The sequence below is a fragment of the Fusarium subglutinans genome, assembly GCF_013396075.1.
Source record: "Fusarium subglutinans strain NRRL 66333 chromosome Unknown NRRL66333_c0000003, whole genome shotgun sequence".
Taxonomy (NCBI): Eukaryota; Fungi; Ascomycota; class Sordariomycetes; order Hypocreales; family Nectriaceae; genus Fusarium; species Fusarium subglutinans.
In genome coordinates this window covers 577,996-594,385 of record NW_023502066.1, presented here as the reverse complement: position 1 = coordinate 594,385, position 16,390 = coordinate 577,996, and the positions used below count along the sequence as shown (strand labels likewise).

Below are 16,390 nucleotides of genomic sequence, written 5' to 3'. Positions count from 1 at the left end.
CTATCTGGAGAAGATATTATGATGACCTCATCCTAAGTTTATGCCAGGATATCCCACGTTTAGTATCCCTAGTCTTTGGGTATTGGGGACTGATGCCTGTAGCGTCAACTTCACATGCCTCTGTGTAGACTAACCTGTAGCCTTGCGATCAGCAACAATCGGAAAAGTATATCGATAATATTTATAAACAATTTCTTTTTTGTCAAGTCGTGAGTTTTATCCACTTTCTGGAATATCGGCAACTTGACCAATTGGCCGATCACCAGCCGTATTTCTATTCACCTTCCCCTCCAAACTTCACCCCGCATCACTTACACAAGCCATCATGTCTCTCCGCAACCTCAGAGCCACTGCCGCAGACGCAGCATCCCACCTGCTTGAAACCTTCTCCAATAAATCCATCGTCCGCCGTCAATTTCTCGACGCAAACCAACTGCAAAAACTGGCCCTTACACTTAATCGGCCAGTCCTGAACGGTAAAGACGTATCCGAGCAGCCGCCAATTGAAGGCACACCGGTACCAGCGGGTTATCATCTCATATACTTCACACCGAATGGAACAGAATCTGAATTAGGCGCCGATGGAAGTGATACCACTTATAATGCCTCTAAGCCGTTCACGCGGAGGATGTGGGCTGGTGGTAAGATGACCTGGGCTAGTGATGCGTCGCTTCGTGTGGGTGATCAGGTCGAGGAGAAGACGAGGTTGCTGAGTGCGACGCCGAAGAAGAGTCGATCAGCAGGGGAGATGGTCCTTGTAGAGGTCGAGAAGGAGTTTTGGGGGCCCAAGGGTTTGGCATTGGCGGATCGGAGGTCCTGGGTGTTTAGACCCGAGATTGATCCTAGTGCTGTGAGAGAACAGCCCAGAGTGCTTGAGGATGTTGTCCGTGGGCCGTCGATCATCAGAGATTTGGATCTCAAGGGTGAAGGTAAGCTTCGCAGAAGATTGCAGACCGATGTTGGCTAAGAGAACTAGGTGCCCCCGTTAGAGAACTGCGATGGTCACCAGTTGGCCTCTTCAGATTTTCAGCCCTTACCTTCAACGGACATATGATACATTACAACCAAGACTGGACTCGCAACGTTGAAGGCCATCCAGCTGAAGTTGTGCATGGGCCTCTCAACCTCATCAACCTGCTAGATTACTGGCGAGACATTCATGGCAATGGTGGAAGCCCAAGCGGTATCACATACAGAGCTATGTCACCTCTGTATGCCGGCCAGACCTATAACATACGGACCTCGGCTTTACAGGAAGCTGAAGGTGGAAAGGCTTGGGAAGTCCTTGTTGAGAAAGATGGAACAGTTTGTATGAAGAGCGAGATCAAGGGCTAGAGATCCTAAACTTGGGGTAATTAATTATGAGCTTAGGATGGGATGATTAAAAATCTTCTTATCCACATTTCATATTTCATCTTGATCCAGTGACTTTTGTTAGTGTAGAATACTGTCCATACATTGCAGAATAGGGTAAAAATACGACCTTCTTTGTACACATTTCTAGATCTCCTCATCTCAATCACACTATAAACACATGCAGGCGACGTAGTAAACATCTGCATTAGTCCAACTCTACAAAAGCGCCAGCATGCAGAACAATGTTCATTCCTCCGTCTAAACCCAATCGCTTTAGCATACAAATGAACTCTCTACTCTACTCTACGCTACGCTAACACAGCAACTTTTTTAAACAAGGAGCATGCGCGAAGGATCCTCAATGTACTTCTTGACAGTGTTCAAGAAGGTAACAGCCTCTCTGCCGTCAATGAGACGGTGGTCGTAGGTCAAGCTGATGTACATCATCTACCAAAGATCAGTCCTGAACCATGGATTAAAGAGGGGCAAACTTACAGGTCGGATGACGGCCTCGCCCTTGATGGCGACGACTTCTTGGCGGATACCGTTCATGTTGAACACAGCGGCCTGGGGGTAGTTGATAACAGGAGTTCCAAACATGGAACCGAAGATACCGGGGTTGCTGATGGAGAAGCTTCCGCCCTCCATGTCCTCCATAGTAAGCTTGCCATCACGAGCCTGTACCCATTAGCGCCATTCTCATCATCACAATCATCATAAACATACCTTCTTAGCAGCAGAAGCAACCTCCCTCTCCAACTCAACAATGCTCAGCTCATGTGTATTTCTCAACACAGGCGTAACCAAGCCCTTAGGCGCCGAGACAGCAATGCTCACATCAACATAATCGCGATACGTGATGATCTCCTTCTCAGTGTCGATCATAGCATTGATCTGGGGAACCTTTTGCGCAGCGAGTGTAGTAGCTTTTGTGAAAGCGCCCATATAACCGAGACGAACGCCGTGCTCTTCAGCGACTTCTTCCTTGTACTTGGCGCGCCAGGCGATGATGTTGGTCATGTCGACTTCTTGGATGGTTGTTAGAGAGGCGCATGTGTTTTGGGATTGCTTGAGGCGCGCGGCGATGGTCTTGCGCATGCGTGTCATTTTCTCCTGCAGATTCGGTTAGTTATGGGTGATTATGGCTGTCTGTGCGGAATACTTACGACTCGCTCTCCACGGGAGGGGCCGCTTGATGAACCTTGAACAGGAGGGCTGGGCTTAGACTCCTTGGGCGCGGGCTTCGACTCAGCAGGCTTTGAGGGCTTGGGAGCTTCAGCAGGAGCAGCTTGCTTCTCCTCGGCCTTGGGCTGCTCAGCAGGCTTTGACTCTTCCTTCTTAGGCTCCTCCCTAGGTTTTGACTCCTCGCCCTCGCTCTTCTTGACAGACCCAGCGTCCTCACCCGTCACGATACGCGCAAGATCCTGTCCGACAACAACAGTATCGCCCTCCTCAGCAAAGTACTCAGCGATAGCACCAGGCTCGCTAGCATTAACAAGAACATCAATCTTGTCCGTCTCAATACTAGCAATCTCCTCATCCTGCTCAACCGCCTCGCCAATCTTCTTGGACAAGCTGGATAATGTTCCCTCGGTGATGGACTCTGCCATGGGCGGCACGGAGACGATATACGAGCCATTGAAGATGCTGGAGTTGCTGAAGAGTCGTCGTTGGGGATCGCGCTGGCAGAGGATGGCGCTGTGTGCGAGGCTGACGCGGGAGATGGCGACGCGTGATAGGCCGGAGAGGCCTGTTGCGGCCTTCATGCGCATTAATGAAGCCATTGTGAGGGTTTGGGGGGGATTGAAGGTGGAAGAACTGGGGAAGGAAGGGATCGTGGGGAATGGAAAACAAGTTCTGAATTTAGCGGGCCGAGCTTTGAAGGTATCGCACGGACTTGCAGTACCTTTGGAGATGTTTATACGGGCAAAAGGGGATGGTTCAATATTTACAGGCTATAATAGTTAAACTTATTCTACTTAATCATTGATTGTTTCTTAAATTGATTGCGTTGCTGAATTGCAAGTATTAAAGTCAAATAGAATGCTTTGCAATACGTCACTTAGGTGAGGTTCACTTCGACATCAGCAACTTACAAGCACTCACCTTGAACTGCAAAACGTGTGGCCGTCGAAGAGCAAGCAAACTGCTGATATTGAATCACGGGTGCCCAAATAAACTGGTCTAGGGGCTTCCTAAGTTATCCTAAGTTTACTTAAATCTTTTTATCACTTAGCTTAGACGCCCCAAGTTTATTTACTTCCCTTTGATGCTTCGGTGAGCGACCTCCCCGTAAACTTCCCTCCCGCGGAACATGCGGAAGCACCCGGACGGTCGCCGGACATTGAAACCCGACATCATAATTCGCTGAAAACTAACATCACGAGCGGCTCTGCTAACCACTCAGAGGAGGAATATAATAATCGGCGAGCTTGGATCGCTCCATCGGCTTAACAATTGCAACGCCGAAAGCTCACGGCCAGAATGGGTTTGCGAATCATGTAATTCCTCATTTTGGAGGACCGGCTCCGTACTTTGCGGAGCAAGCTGCGGCAATGTTCGGCATAACAACTTCACCTCATGTCATGCCTCAGGCATAAATATCCAATCTCGTGATATTTAACTCCCCAACGCCCATGGCCTGGATGGACCTCTGGCTAATTCCGTGCAAACGAATGCAACTGGAATGCTAACAAGGTTGAGGCTGGCGGGCCGACACCGTTGAGCTGGTGCAGAACCCAAATTCGACCGCGCATGAAGCGACATGCAGATGACACAACATACGATACGATACAATGGACGTTTTGCTTGACAATCAAGGTTCAGTTGGTATTTATGCAGTGGTATCTAACGTAAAAAACGACTCAGCCTCGCTGATATCATATCCAAAACGCCGAGGGTCGCCGCCCTGTTTCATACACTATCGTCACGCCGTTGTACAGAAACAGCCGTCTCTTCGTCAACACGAATCCCCGTCTCACTGCTCTCATAGTCCTTCGCAGATGTGTATTTTCTAAAGGGGTTTGATGTCGTGGTCTGTGTGCCGTGTGACCATTCGCCTATGTCGTATAGATCTGGTGGGTTGTTGGATAGTTCGTGTGTTGAGCTTCCGCCGTCGTTTTCGCCGGATCGCGTCTTGGATACGCTGGCGAGGCGGATGCCGTTGCTGAATGGTGCGCTGAAGGGGGCGCTGATTTGATTCGATTGACCGCCGCTGTTGGAGGTGAGGAATGAGCCTGGGAGGATCTTGCGGGCGACTGGCCGAAGCATGGGGAGACAAGCTGCGAAAAGTCAGTACAGGTCAGAATGGCAGTTGGGTATGGACATACCAGCAATTACGGCAAAATTGCACTCGGCGATTGACCAAGCATAGTGCTGTCCCATTTGTAGCGTCATCTCTTTTGAATCCGACTTGAACTTGAACGACTCAATCAGGACAAAAATGGAGGCCAAACAGGTCATGGCACCAAACGCAAACAACGCAATGACAGCAACCTTCTGGCCCTTTGGTAAATGAAGTTTTCCGACTTCAATAGCGGGCAGAATAAGAATGGCGCAATCGATCAACACGTGCGTCAAAACCGTCGAGAAGAAAAACGTCGATTCGCGAACATGGCATTTTGCGTCCCTCGTTGCTTGGTCTCCATCCCACAAGGCTGTGAGTGGTAGGCATTGCAAGCACACCATGAATAGTCGCAGCAAAAACCACGCCACTGTGACACATGAAAGGACTTGGATGGGGATTCGGATATCGGAAAATTGAAAGAGTCGCCAGTAAAAGGCGAGGATGGCGAATTTCGAGAAGGCGATAGCAAAGGTGTAAGTGAAGCTCGTCGTCCACATATGTATCCACGCCAGTCGGTTTTTATCATGAAACGTAAAGTCGTCTGTAAGTCCAACCTCCATTGGCTTCCCCAGTCCATCCTTGATCCATATCATCCCATTCGTCAACAAGGCCAATGAGCCCAACTTGAGCCATGTCAGAACACATCATATCCACGTGAGAGTTTAACATACCCAGCCAACAACGGCCAAAGCATCGTCAATGCCATATCCAGCTTTCGTGATCTTCCTCGCTATAAGTCGAGCAATAAGAGCCAAGGTCGCAAGAGGAAGAGTTATGGCGGCCGAAGCAATGATATTGGGGGTATCATCCCTCATGATGCATCGTCGGTAGTATTCCTGAGGTAACAAAATGGAGTCCCCCACAAAAAAGCAACAACAACTGAGAAACGGGAACTAGATCAAGAAGAGAGAAATGGTGAAGTATTAAAGAGTCGATGGGGCAAGAAAAGCAGACCACCAGCTTGGTTAAGCATTTTCCCCAGACACCGACTGATGAAAAACCGGACCATGGGTATGGATGGACCCAACGGTTAGGCTTGCGAGGCTTGAAACCATTTTGTTAGGGGGGCAAAGGAAGAAAAAAACGCACTATCAACGCCCCTGGCGCCCCCCACGGGGACAACTGATGCTCGTGATGATATCGACGTTGGGTCTGGGGAGTTTGGGAACTCGACCCATTTTTGAACTCCACTGAAAACACAGCGACAAGCGCTGTGATTAGACAAAGTCAGGTGCTCAATAAGACGATCACCATTTTGACTCTTGTTTTTGGAGAATCGATATGACGATCCCAGTGGCGAAAAACTCTTCACCACCGCGGCAATTGAATGCTCAACTGTGAGGCATTGTTCTACCCTGGTTCATGCTGACTGTGAGCTGCCGCTTCTGGCGCCGTCATGGAACCAGAATGTCACGCATTGATCGCCCGTTGCCTTGTCTTCAGCTCGGCTTCCATGGGTTCCAAGAAGCTTCAAACAACCTACCTATTCAGGCGTAGTTCACCTCGACGCTACAGTGAACCAATGATGATGTGAACTGCAACAAATAACATGGTGTGGCTGCATTTCAATCAGCATCATGCATTTGATAATCATCCTGTAAAAATAACGGCAATGCATGGCTCGCGATAGGGGTCTCGGCCCTTGCTACATGTAGCTTATCTCGAATTATGGATCTGTAAGCTTGGAGATAAAGCCAAGGAAGCTATTCGGACCTTTAGCATCCAGGGCTGCAAATCCGCTAGGGGTTTTAAATATCAACTTGCATATTCCGAGGCTGCCGACCGGTTGGGTATGTACTCGGTAGACAACGAGTTTGTAATCATCAAGAAAAGTTTGACTGAGAATATTTAAGCTACATAAAAATTGGACCGTTGCAGAACTTGTAAACTTAAATGTCTCGGGGAACTTTCTCGGGATGACGCGCGCCGTTGAACTCTGAAGGTGGGATCCCGATCGAGGTCTCTATGCTTACCAACGTTGCAACTCCAAGGATCAAACTATTGAGGGCCATGTTCTGGAGACGGACGAGATGCTCCTTTGATCAGCTCAAGGTCAACGAGTTCCACTGAGCTTATCTACCTAAGTTCCACAGTCGAGACCCTGAAGAGGATCTGCTTCTTGTTCGTTCCAATTCGTTATGGCCGTAAACCCGGTTCACCCCCGGGGATGGCGCCTCACTCTTCAGCCCCATCTTCGGCAGACACTCTGGACTCGGGAAATTAATTTGTTAGTGAATGGCCCAGACATTATTCTCCAAGATCCATCGTTTTGAGGGCAAAGGGCCGGGGAAGAAGCAAAAGGCAGACATGCGCTTTTTGAAAAACTTATTTCGCATTCCTCAAGATGGTCATACAAACCTCTTTATTTTGACTCCTGTCTTTGAAGTCCCGAGCTCAGGCTTGGGGTTCCATCATCTTGGTATATGAATGCCGAAGCCCCCATTCTCGAGCTACGAAAATTGGTATTCCAGTAAACAGCTAGCTTGCAAATTTGTTTTCAGAAAATGGACATATGTCGGGTAATAGTAGTAAAACATGGTAATGCTGGCACGATTCAGCGTCATTACAACTCTCACTGGGAGTATATCAACAGGATTAGGCTGAACTCATCATTATACCAATCTCGAACGTTCTAAAATGACAAAAATGACCAAGTAAACGCCTACGCTATGCATGACCATCGAGAACGTGACACCAATGTCAATGGCTCTTATTCAGCATGCCCATTAATTCCACCCTTGATACCCTCCAGAATTCCAGACCATTGTCCGCCATGTCGAATCTTTGCCACATCAGAGAACTGATCGCACGCAATCTTGTGCATGACAAGCGTGTCCTTTGCCTTCTTATGCGTCTTTCCATTGCCGTGTAGGAGGTACTCCTCGAACCAAGCCTCCTCGGACTTATCAAAGGGCAAAAAGGTGAGTTGGCTGGCCCGCTCAGAAAGCTCGTCGTGTGGACTGTCTAATACAGAGGCGACCAGTTGACGGAAGAGCAACTCGCGGGTATGGGGAGATCGGGTTCGGGAGTAAAATAGCGCTTCTGAGATGTTGGTTTTCGCCATCGCGCCGAAAAGAAGCTCGAGAGCAGCTGAGGTCTTCAATTTGGGCTGCACGGTGTAAAAATATGACAGCGCAATGCTGTAGTCGCCATCCTGAGCAGACTGCACGAGCACGGTCATAATGTTGTCGGCAAAGTCGGGAGTCAGAGAGGGATGTGAAATGTACTCGAGCGCTCGCTGTAAAGTCCTGTCAGTCTTTGGTATCGGCAATCGAAAGCGCAAAGCATACCGAGTATTCCTGGCGATCCAGATACCACAGGCCCTTGATGAAGATTTGATATTTCTTGGGCATACCAGACGCATCCACGAATGCATCAGAGGCGCTCTCGCGGCCTGCTGTTAGGTCGAAATCAAGAAGGATGTAGTAGAAGATCGAGAACTTGTGCTGCATTGACATGTTGGATTCACAGACTTGCTGATGCAGTTGCTTCAACGCATTGTCGGTCTTGGGAGGGTATATCTTGGCTGCAATCACGAGTTAGCAAGTCGCGATCAGTTCGTGAGACAAACATACCCTTTGTTATGCCCACAGCCCGTAGGACTCGATCAATGAAGAGAGCGCCATCAAATTCCTTGCGCGAGTGGTCGATGTCTCGCTGGGTCTCGCGATCGTACGGGTTCGCAAGACCCTCCGCGAAGACCTCGTGCAGGTTGGTGTAGTCAAACATTTTGGCGACGGGGATACTTGACTGTTGTCGTAACACAAGCCAATGTTTTGATAGCTCGTCAAGAGCTTCAAAGCTATCGCGAAACGGGCAATCAAGAATCCGTCGCGAGATCACGTGAACAAGAGCCGCCCCGCGGCCTGTGCCGGTACGTATTGTTTACACGACCGATTTGGACATTTCTAAACAAACCAACGCGGGGCGCAACCAATCTAATTTGTACAGCTTCCCTCGACACAACAACCCAGTCGACCTTGGCTACACCGACCCAAGTTGTCGCTTATTTGTACTATTCATTGTTTGCATACACTCCTTCGAATTTTTCTCTTGTCCGTGACGAGAGTAATTCCTTCACAATGTCTTCCCCTGTTCGGCCAAGGCGCGCAACAAGGCGCACCGCCATTATCGATTCTGACGACGAAGACGATGTTTCCAACCGCTCTAGAGTCCAGGATGAGGAGGAGGACTTTGAACCTGAGAAGCCGGCGCCCCGGAGACAGACTCGTTCACGCAAATCGACGACTCCAGCGCCTGCGCCTGCTGCTGCGCCGAAGCCGAGAGGACGTCCTAGAAAAGCGCCTACTCCAGCTGCTTCGGCAGAGCCCAGCGAACTTCTCGATGCTGATACGACATTAAAGGCAGAGGCGAGTTCTCCTACAAAGGTCACGTCGCCCCGTAAGCGCAAGAGCACAGCGAGATCGTCGATCTCTTCAGTTCCCGATCTGGCCCCTCCTACACCGAAGCCAGACTCACCGACAGCTTCTCAGGAAGCTTCTGCACTGGCCGATATCACTGATTCTAGTGTGAATACTTCTGTTGTCGACAATACACAGGCAACTATCAAGCCGATCAAACCTATGGATACCATTATGGAGAAGCCAATGGATATTGTGCTCAAGTCACGGACATTAGCTGTCCCTGTTGTTGAAGACACAACGCCCAAGTCTCGAATCGTTTTGACGCATCTTATACTCAACAACTTCAAGAGTTACGCTGGCCGACAAGAAGTTGGCCCTTTCCATGCTTCATTCTCATCCGTCGTCGGGCCCAACGGTTCCGGAAAGTCAAACGTTATTGACTCTCTGCTGTTCGTCTTTGGTTTCCGAGCTAGCAAGATGCGTCAGGGCAAGATCTCTGCTCTCATTCACAACTCGGCAAAGTTCCCGAATTTGGATCATTGCGAGGTCGCTGTCTACTTCCAGGAGGTCATGGACCAGGTAAGGAAATCCTTGCTCTTTTGCGATCCTAGTCTAACTTTCTCAGCCTGGCGGCGGCCATGAGGTTATCCCTAACTCCGAGCTCATCATTTCCCGAAAAGCCTTCAAGAACAACTCCAGCAAATATTACATCAATGGCAAAGAATCCAATTTTACGACAGTCACCACTCTCCTTCGCGATCGAGGTGTTGATCTTGACCACAAGCGATTCCTGATTCTCCAAGGTGAGGTCGAGTCGATTGCTCAGATGAAGGCCAAGGCTGGCAACGAACACGAAGACGGCCTCCTCGAATATCTTGAGGATATTATCGGTACCTCCAAGTACAAGGCGCCCATCGAAGAATCTGCCACCGAGGTCGAGACCCTCAATGATGTCTGCATGGAAAAAAGCGGTCGCGTTCAGCACGTCGAGAAGGAAAAGAACAGCCTTGAAGACAAGAAGGACAAAGCGATCGCCTACATTCGCGATGAGAATGAGCTGGCGATGAAGCAATCTGCTCTTTACCAATTGTTCATTCACAAGTGCAATGAGAATATTGCTGTTACAGAGGAGGCTATTAGCCAAATGCAAGCTCAATTGGACGCCGAGCTGGAAAAGCACCATGGAGGCGAACAGATCATCAAGAGCCTAGAGAAGGACTACGCCAAGGGTGCTAAGGAGTTTGAGGCACAAGAGAAGTCAACACAAGCTTTGGTCAAGGAGATGGCCAAGTTTGAGCAGGAGCGTGTCAAGTTCGACGAGAAGCGAAAGTTCCTGGACGACAAGCGTAAGAAGCTTGAGAAGGCTATCGCTAACGCCGAAACGAACTCTGCCGAAGCCGACGAGACCATCGAGCAGTGTGGAGAGGAGATCGAGAACCGAACCCAGGAGATTGCGGAACTCGAGGAACAGATCCAGACTGCAGAGGCTGAGCTTGCTCGAATTAGAGAGAGTCTGAAGGGCAAGACACAAGCCTTCTCAGATCAGATTGCCGCCAAGCAGAAATCTCTTGAACCTTGGAATGAGAAGATCAACCAGAAGCAGTCCGCCGTCGCTGTCGCTGAGAGTGAGCTCAACATCCTCCAAGAAAAGGCCAACGCCGGGGCGGTTGCCCTTCAAGACCTTGAGACCAAGATCGCTTCGATTGAGGAGGGCAAGACTGCCAAGCGCGCCGAGCTCAAGTCCTGTCAGGCCGAGAAGACTGAGCTTCTGGAGGAGGCGGAGAAAATGAAGTCGGAGCTCGCAGTCCTTTCTGAGCAGGAGCCCAAGATCCGCTCCAAGATCTCGAATGCGCGCCAAAAGGCCGACGAGGCCCGTTCAAGCTTGTCTAACACACAGGCTCGTGGTAACGTTCTCGCTGCCTTGATGCGCATGAAGGAGTCTGGTCGAATCGATGGCTTCCATGGACGTCTCGGTAACCTTGGTACGATTGATCAGAAGTACGATGTCGCCATCTCAACGGCTTGTGGTGCCCTCGACAACTTTGTTACTGAGACTGTCGAGGCTGGTCAGCAGTGTATCGAGTATTTGCGAAAGAACAACGTCGGACGTGGTAACTTTATCTGCTTGGACAAGCTGAGAGTTCGAGACATGTCGCCTATCCAGACACCCGAGAATGCTCCAAGATTGTTCGACCTCGTCACTGCCAAGGAAGACAAGTTCCGAGCTGCCTTCTACCATGCCATGCAAGATACACTTGTTGCTGCGGACCTCGCCCAAGCGAACAGAATCGCATATGGCGCCAAGCGATGGCGAGTAGTCACTCTCGATGGTGAGCTCATTGACAAGTCCGGTACCATGTCTGGTGGTGGCTCAACTGTCAAGAGAGGTCTCATGTCTTCCAAGCTCGTCTCAGACGTCAGCAAGGAGCAGGTCACTAAGTTTGAGAGTGATCGCGATGGCTGGGAACAAAAGTTCAAAGAATTCCAAGATTATCAACGCGAGTGCGAGACACGACTCAGGGAGTTGGGCGAGCTTATTCCGCAGCTGGACACCAAGATGCAGAAGATTGGTCTTGAGATTCAGAGCGCGGAGCGAAACATCGCCGACATGCAACGACGCATGAAGGAAGTCAGCAAGGAGCACCAGCCCTCGGCCTCGGACAACAGTCGCATCGCTGCTCTGCAGAAGGAGATCGCAAAGCTCAACAAGGAGATCGAGAGACTTCATGAAGAGACGTCTAGCGTGGAGGATGAGATCAAGGCTCTGCAAGACAAGATCATGGAAGTTGGTGGTGAGAAGCTTCGTGCACAAAGGGCCAAGGTCGATTCTATCAAGGAGGAGATATCCTCCAACAACGAAGAGATCTCCAATGCTGAGGTCCGTAAGGTCAAGGCGGAGAAGCAGAAGATCAAGCTGGCAAAGGATCATGCGAAATCGTCCAAGGAGCTTGAGGCTGCTACTCGGGATCTTGAGAAGCTTGAGAACGACATCAACAACCAGGGCGAGAGAGCTGAAGAGCTTCAAGCACAAGCTGAGGAGGCTGAAGAAGGATTGGCCGCTAAGAAGAAGGAGCTTAAGGCGCTCAAGAGCGAGCTCAACGAGAAGACAGCTGAGCTCAACGAGACAAGAGCGGTTGAGATTGAAATGCGCAACAAGCTTGAGGAGAACCAGAAGGCTCTTGTTGAGAATCAAGCACGACTTCGCCACTGGGACGATAAGCTGTCGAAGATTGTTCTGCAGAATATTGACGACCTTACTGGAGGCTCATCGGGCATCCGCTCCAAGAAGTCCAAATCACAGCCCAAGCCTCAGACGGACGACGATGATGACATCGACATGGATGATGCCCCTCCGGATGATGTGGACATGACCGACGCTCCCCAAGAAGCCGAGGAGGAAGAGAAGGATCAAGAAGAGGAAGAGGACGAGGAGGAATCTGTCAATGGGCAGCCAAACGAGCTTCCGAGATATACACCCGACGAGCTCGCCGACATGAATGAGAGGACACTCAAGGGCGAGATTGCAGCTCTTGAGGAGAAGACTCAAAATGTCAACGTCGACCTCGGCGTCCTCGCTGAGTACCGAAGACGAGTGGAAGAGCACGCTGCTCGTGCCTCAGATCTCCAAACTGCCATTGAACAGCGAGATTCTGCCAAGAAGCGATGCGACGACCTGCGCCGACTACGCTTAGAAGGGTTCATGGAAGGTTTCAGCGCCATTTCCCTCCGACTCAAGGAAATGTATCAGATGATCACCATGGGCGGCAACGCAGAGCTTGAACTCGTCGACAGCTTGGATCCCTTCAGCGAAGGTATTCTCTTCAGCGTCATGCCCCCCAAGAAGAGCTGGAAGAACATCAGCAACCTTTCCGGTGGTGAAAAGACACTCAGCAGTTTGGCTCTCGTCTTCGCTCTGCACCACTACAAGCCTACCCCTCTGTATGTCATGGACGAGATCGATGCTGCGCTGGATTTCAGAAACGTGAGTACTACCCTAACCCAAGACACTCGGCTACAGTTCGACCACAATCGCGTGGGCATTCCTCATGCATATCGATCGCTCTAAACTCTGATTGAACCACTATGCTAACACTCAGCGCAGGTCTCGATCGTGGCAAACTACATCAAGGAGCGTACCAAGAACGCCCAGTTCATCGTCATCTCGCTGCGCAACAACATGTTTGAGCTTGCGGCGCGGTTGGTGGGTGTGTACAAGGTCAATCATATGACCAAGAGTGTCACTATTGAGAACAAGGACTACATCGCGAGACCGCCGGGACACTCGTCGCAGCAGCGCACGCAGGTTGGGGGTAATACGACGATATTGCCCTTTCGGTAATGGGTGAGAGGGAGGGCTTGTATATGACGATGATGATGACTATGGATATGGCTTTGGCGGGTTATTCTAATGATATGGAGGCTAGATTTATGATATATCCAATGTTTGGTGTTTTCTGATATCCCTCATCTTTGACCTCTCCTCGGCTCACCGATACAGTGCTTCATCTACTCCCGTTGTGTCCAGCTAACGTTCACATGCCACGTCACTCACGCTCATCCTCACTTTGCCATCTCCCATCACGCCGTGAAAAAGACTCAACCTGAACCCCGTCCTCCCCTCGTATCACCCTCGCGTCCCACGATCCAGGAACCAACTCCCGTGTCACCGAGCGCGTCTAGACCTGAAGACCTGGGACATTAAGGATCCCCAAGCGAACCCCTGCAGACACCCGCGCCCTTCGATCTCGCAGCCGTCGATGCCGTACCACACAGCAAGTGCCGGTCTTTCTCGGCTCTGTATGTATGTCTTGCGTGTCAACGATGTTGTGTCTCGGCAGATTATACGTGGGCGGCCTCGACATTGGGATATGGCTGCTGTGCGTCCTATAAGTAACGCCTACAATCAAGGCAAGCTTTGGCTATTCTCGCTCATCGCTATACACTCGTTTACGCATCATGTTGATGCTACTCCCTCTTGTCGTTCACTTGGTCACTGCTTTTCCGGCAAACTGGAACGAATCGATCGCTTGTCCACATGATGATCTTTACTCATCGCTCATTCAAGACGATGGCGAGTTTTGTTCGAGTGTTCTTGAGGGGAATCACTGCGGTGCGGGATATAGTACGCCCGTGGAGTATGTGAGGTATAATCAGACGAGGATAGCTTCATATGTGAGTGGTTCGTGATGAGTTTGGATGGTTGCTTATGAGTTGCAGTGTGAGTGTATTGTGACGAGTGCGAGTTTTAGCACTACGGAGTCTAGGACGAGGGGATACTCGGATTCGATAGAGGCGTCGGTGGGACAGCCTGGTTCGGGGACGTATGCTGAGACTACAACTGGGGGAGCGTATTCGACGACTGAAGGGTCGTGGAATCAGACTGCAACGTCTGGTGCAGAGACGACGGCTCGGGAGACAACAGGAGATGTCCCGAGGACGACATACGCCAACAGCAGCAATCCAACTACAGGAACAGCCAGCGAAAGCTCCGCAAGATCAGATTCAGCAGCTTCATGGAACACCACCACAGAGTCACCAGCAGATACCCAAGGTCCCTTCTCAGCATCCTTCTCAAGCCAAGACCGAGCATCTACCTCATCTCATTCTCAGTCTGGCAACGGTACCCAAAGTCTCTCGGGTGTAACATCACAAGCATCGACCCATTCATCTGGAATGACAAGATCTGGCGCTACGAGCGATTCGCTACCGTGGTCGATTCCTGGTAACTCGACGTCGAGTCCTGTGGAGAGTGGGACACGTCTGACGGGAACTTTGACCGGGTGGAACTCGAGTATTACTGCCCCGAGCGGCGGTAAGTCTGGGACAGGGCCTCTCCCTACTGATTCGGGGCCTACGGTGTCTGTGACCACTGGCTCTGGGACGACAGGTGGGAGTGTAGGTCCAGGTTGGAATACGACTTTGGTCCCAACAAGAAATGGTTCGATTCCAACTATCAGTCTCTCAACAAGTGGAAGTTTTGTGCCTTTTCCTACAAGATCGGACATCACTAGTTCTGGGAGTTCATCGAGTGGTAGTGTGGCTCCAAGTTGGAACGCCACGTCTACCTCGAGAGGTAATGGCTCAGCTCCTACAGTCAGTATCTCCAGCGGAACTTTCGTACCCTTCCCTACAGCATCTGGGGCCTCATCTAGTGGCACAACAGGGCCAAGCTGGAATGGAACTACCTCCGCTTCGATGGGCAATGGTTCAGTTCCTACGGTCAGTATATCCAGTGAGACGTTCGTCCCGTTCCCAACCGCCTCGGTCTCCACAAGCTCTGGTGGTTCGCCAAGTGGGAGTGTAGGTCCAAGTTGGAATGGCACCACGTCGAGAGGGAATGGCTCGGTACCGACAGTTAGTATCTCGAGTGGCACATTCGTTCCGTTTCCAACCTCGTCGGTATCAAGCCAAGCAAGCTCGGGGAGTAGCTTCGGACCCAGCTGGAATAGCACGTCTCTTCCGTCTGGGGGAAACACGTCGGCGCCAGTTACAAGTACTTCCAACGGGACCTTGGTGCCTTTTCCAACGTCTTCAGGGGGCTTCACTTCAGGGAGCAGTGTCGGCCCGAGCTGGAACAGTACCTCTCTTCCTCCTGGTGGTAACACCTCGCTACCGACTATTAGTGCTTCGACTTCAGCGCAACCCTCCTCCGCAGAGATCACTTCGGGCAGTAGCTTGGGTCCAAGTTGGAACAGTACTTCCCTCCCATCAGGTGGTAATGTATCAGTACCAACGGTGAGCACATCGAGTAGGTCATCAGTACCATTCCCGACAGTACCATTCCCGGGTTCGTCATCCTCAGCAGAGGCCACAACAGGGAGCAGTTTGTCTCCAAGTTGGAACACCACTTCTCTGCCTTCAGGTGGCAATACCTCGATGCCGACTGCCAGTACCTCCAGCGGGTCATTTATCCCGTCGCCGACAGCATCCCTTCCAAGTTCAGCATCAGGGAGTAGTGTCTCGCCAAGCTGGAACGCCACGTCTCTACCTCCTGGGGGTAACACCTCAGTGCCAACCGCCAGTACATCCAGCGAGTCCTTCATTTCATTCCCAACGGTATCGCTACCGAGTCAATTCTCGTCAGCTGAGGCAGCATCGGGCAGCAACATCTCGCCAAGCTGGAATAGCACTTCCCTACCATCCGGTGGCAACGTGACTATACCAACTATCAGTATATCCCCGTCGCAAACCTTTGTCCCATTTCCAACTCAGCCTTTCCCAAGCGATACTCTCACGACAGGCCCAGAGACAAGTGGGAATCAGTTCCCAGATCGGAACAGCACTACTATACCAGGTGTCAACTTCACTATACCATCCATCAGTA

At 50.7% G+C, this 16,390-nt stretch overlaps 6 protein-coding genes across 6 annotated transcripts; 2 read left to right on the top strand and 4 right to left on the bottom strand.

Moving 5' to 3' along the window:
- Positions 1-325: 325 nt before the first annotated feature.
- On the top strand, positions 326-1,335 carry FSUBG_792 (mesaconyl-C4 hydratase; the record flags this gene model as incomplete). The annotated part of the gene is made up of 2 exons (XM_036686274.1): positions 326-929; positions 977-1,335. The coding sequence occupies 2 exons, from the start codon at positions 326-328 to the stop codon at positions 1,333-1,335; spliced, it is 963 nt and encodes a 320-aa protein (XP_036543808.1).
- A 351-nt stretch (positions 1,336-1,686) lies between these two features.
- On the bottom strand, positions 1,687-3,140 carry FSUBG_791 (dihydrolipoyllysine-residue succinyltransferase E2 component; the record flags this gene model as incomplete). The annotated part of the gene is made up of 4 exons (XM_036686263.1): positions 1,687-1,803; positions 1,852-2,034; positions 2,083-2,469; positions 2,523-3,140. 4 exons carry the CDS (start codon positions 3,138-3,140, stop codon positions 1,687-1,689), a joined length of 1,305 nt encoding a protein of 434 aa, XP_036543807.1.
- A 1,129-nt stretch (positions 3,141-4,269) lies between these two features.
- FSUBG_790 (uncharacterized protein) lies at positions 4,270-5,517 on the bottom strand (the record flags this gene model as incomplete). The annotated part of the gene is made up of 3 exons (XM_036686252.1): positions 4,270-4,637; positions 4,686-5,325; positions 5,374-5,517. The coding sequence occupies 3 exons, from the start codon at positions 5,515-5,517 to the stop codon at positions 4,270-4,272; spliced, it is 1,152 nt and encodes a 383-aa protein (XP_036543806.1).
- A 1,895-nt stretch (positions 5,518-7,412) lies between these two features.
- FSUBG_789 (nuclear pore complex assembly) lies at positions 7,413-8,431 on the bottom strand (the record flags this gene model as incomplete). The annotated part of the gene is made up of 3 exons (XM_036686240.1): positions 7,413-7,940; positions 7,993-8,228; positions 8,278-8,431. 3 exons carry the CDS (start codon positions 8,429-8,431, stop codon positions 7,413-7,415), a joined length of 918 nt encoding a protein of 305 aa, XP_036543805.1.
- Positions 8,432-8,784: 353 nt separating this feature from the next.
- On the top strand, positions 8,785-13,405 carry FSUBG_788 (structural maintenance-chromosome 4; the record flags this gene model as incomplete). The annotated part of the gene is made up of 3 exons (XM_036686229.1): positions 8,785-9,645; positions 9,692-13,048; positions 13,169-13,405. The coding sequence occupies 3 exons, from the start codon at positions 8,785-8,787 to the stop codon at positions 13,403-13,405; spliced, it is 4,455 nt and encodes a 1,484-aa protein (XP_036543804.1).
- Positions 13,406-14,672: 1,267 nt separating this feature from the next.
- Positions 14,673-16,109, bottom strand: FSUBG_787 (uncharacterized protein; the record flags this gene model as incomplete). Its single annotated transcript, XM_036686218.1, has 1 exon — positions 14,673-16,109. The coding sequence occupies one exon, from the start codon at positions 16,107-16,109 to the stop codon at positions 14,673-14,675; it is 1,437 nt and encodes a 478-aa protein (XP_036543803.1).
- Between the last annotated feature and the right edge of the window lie 281 nt (positions 16,110-16,390).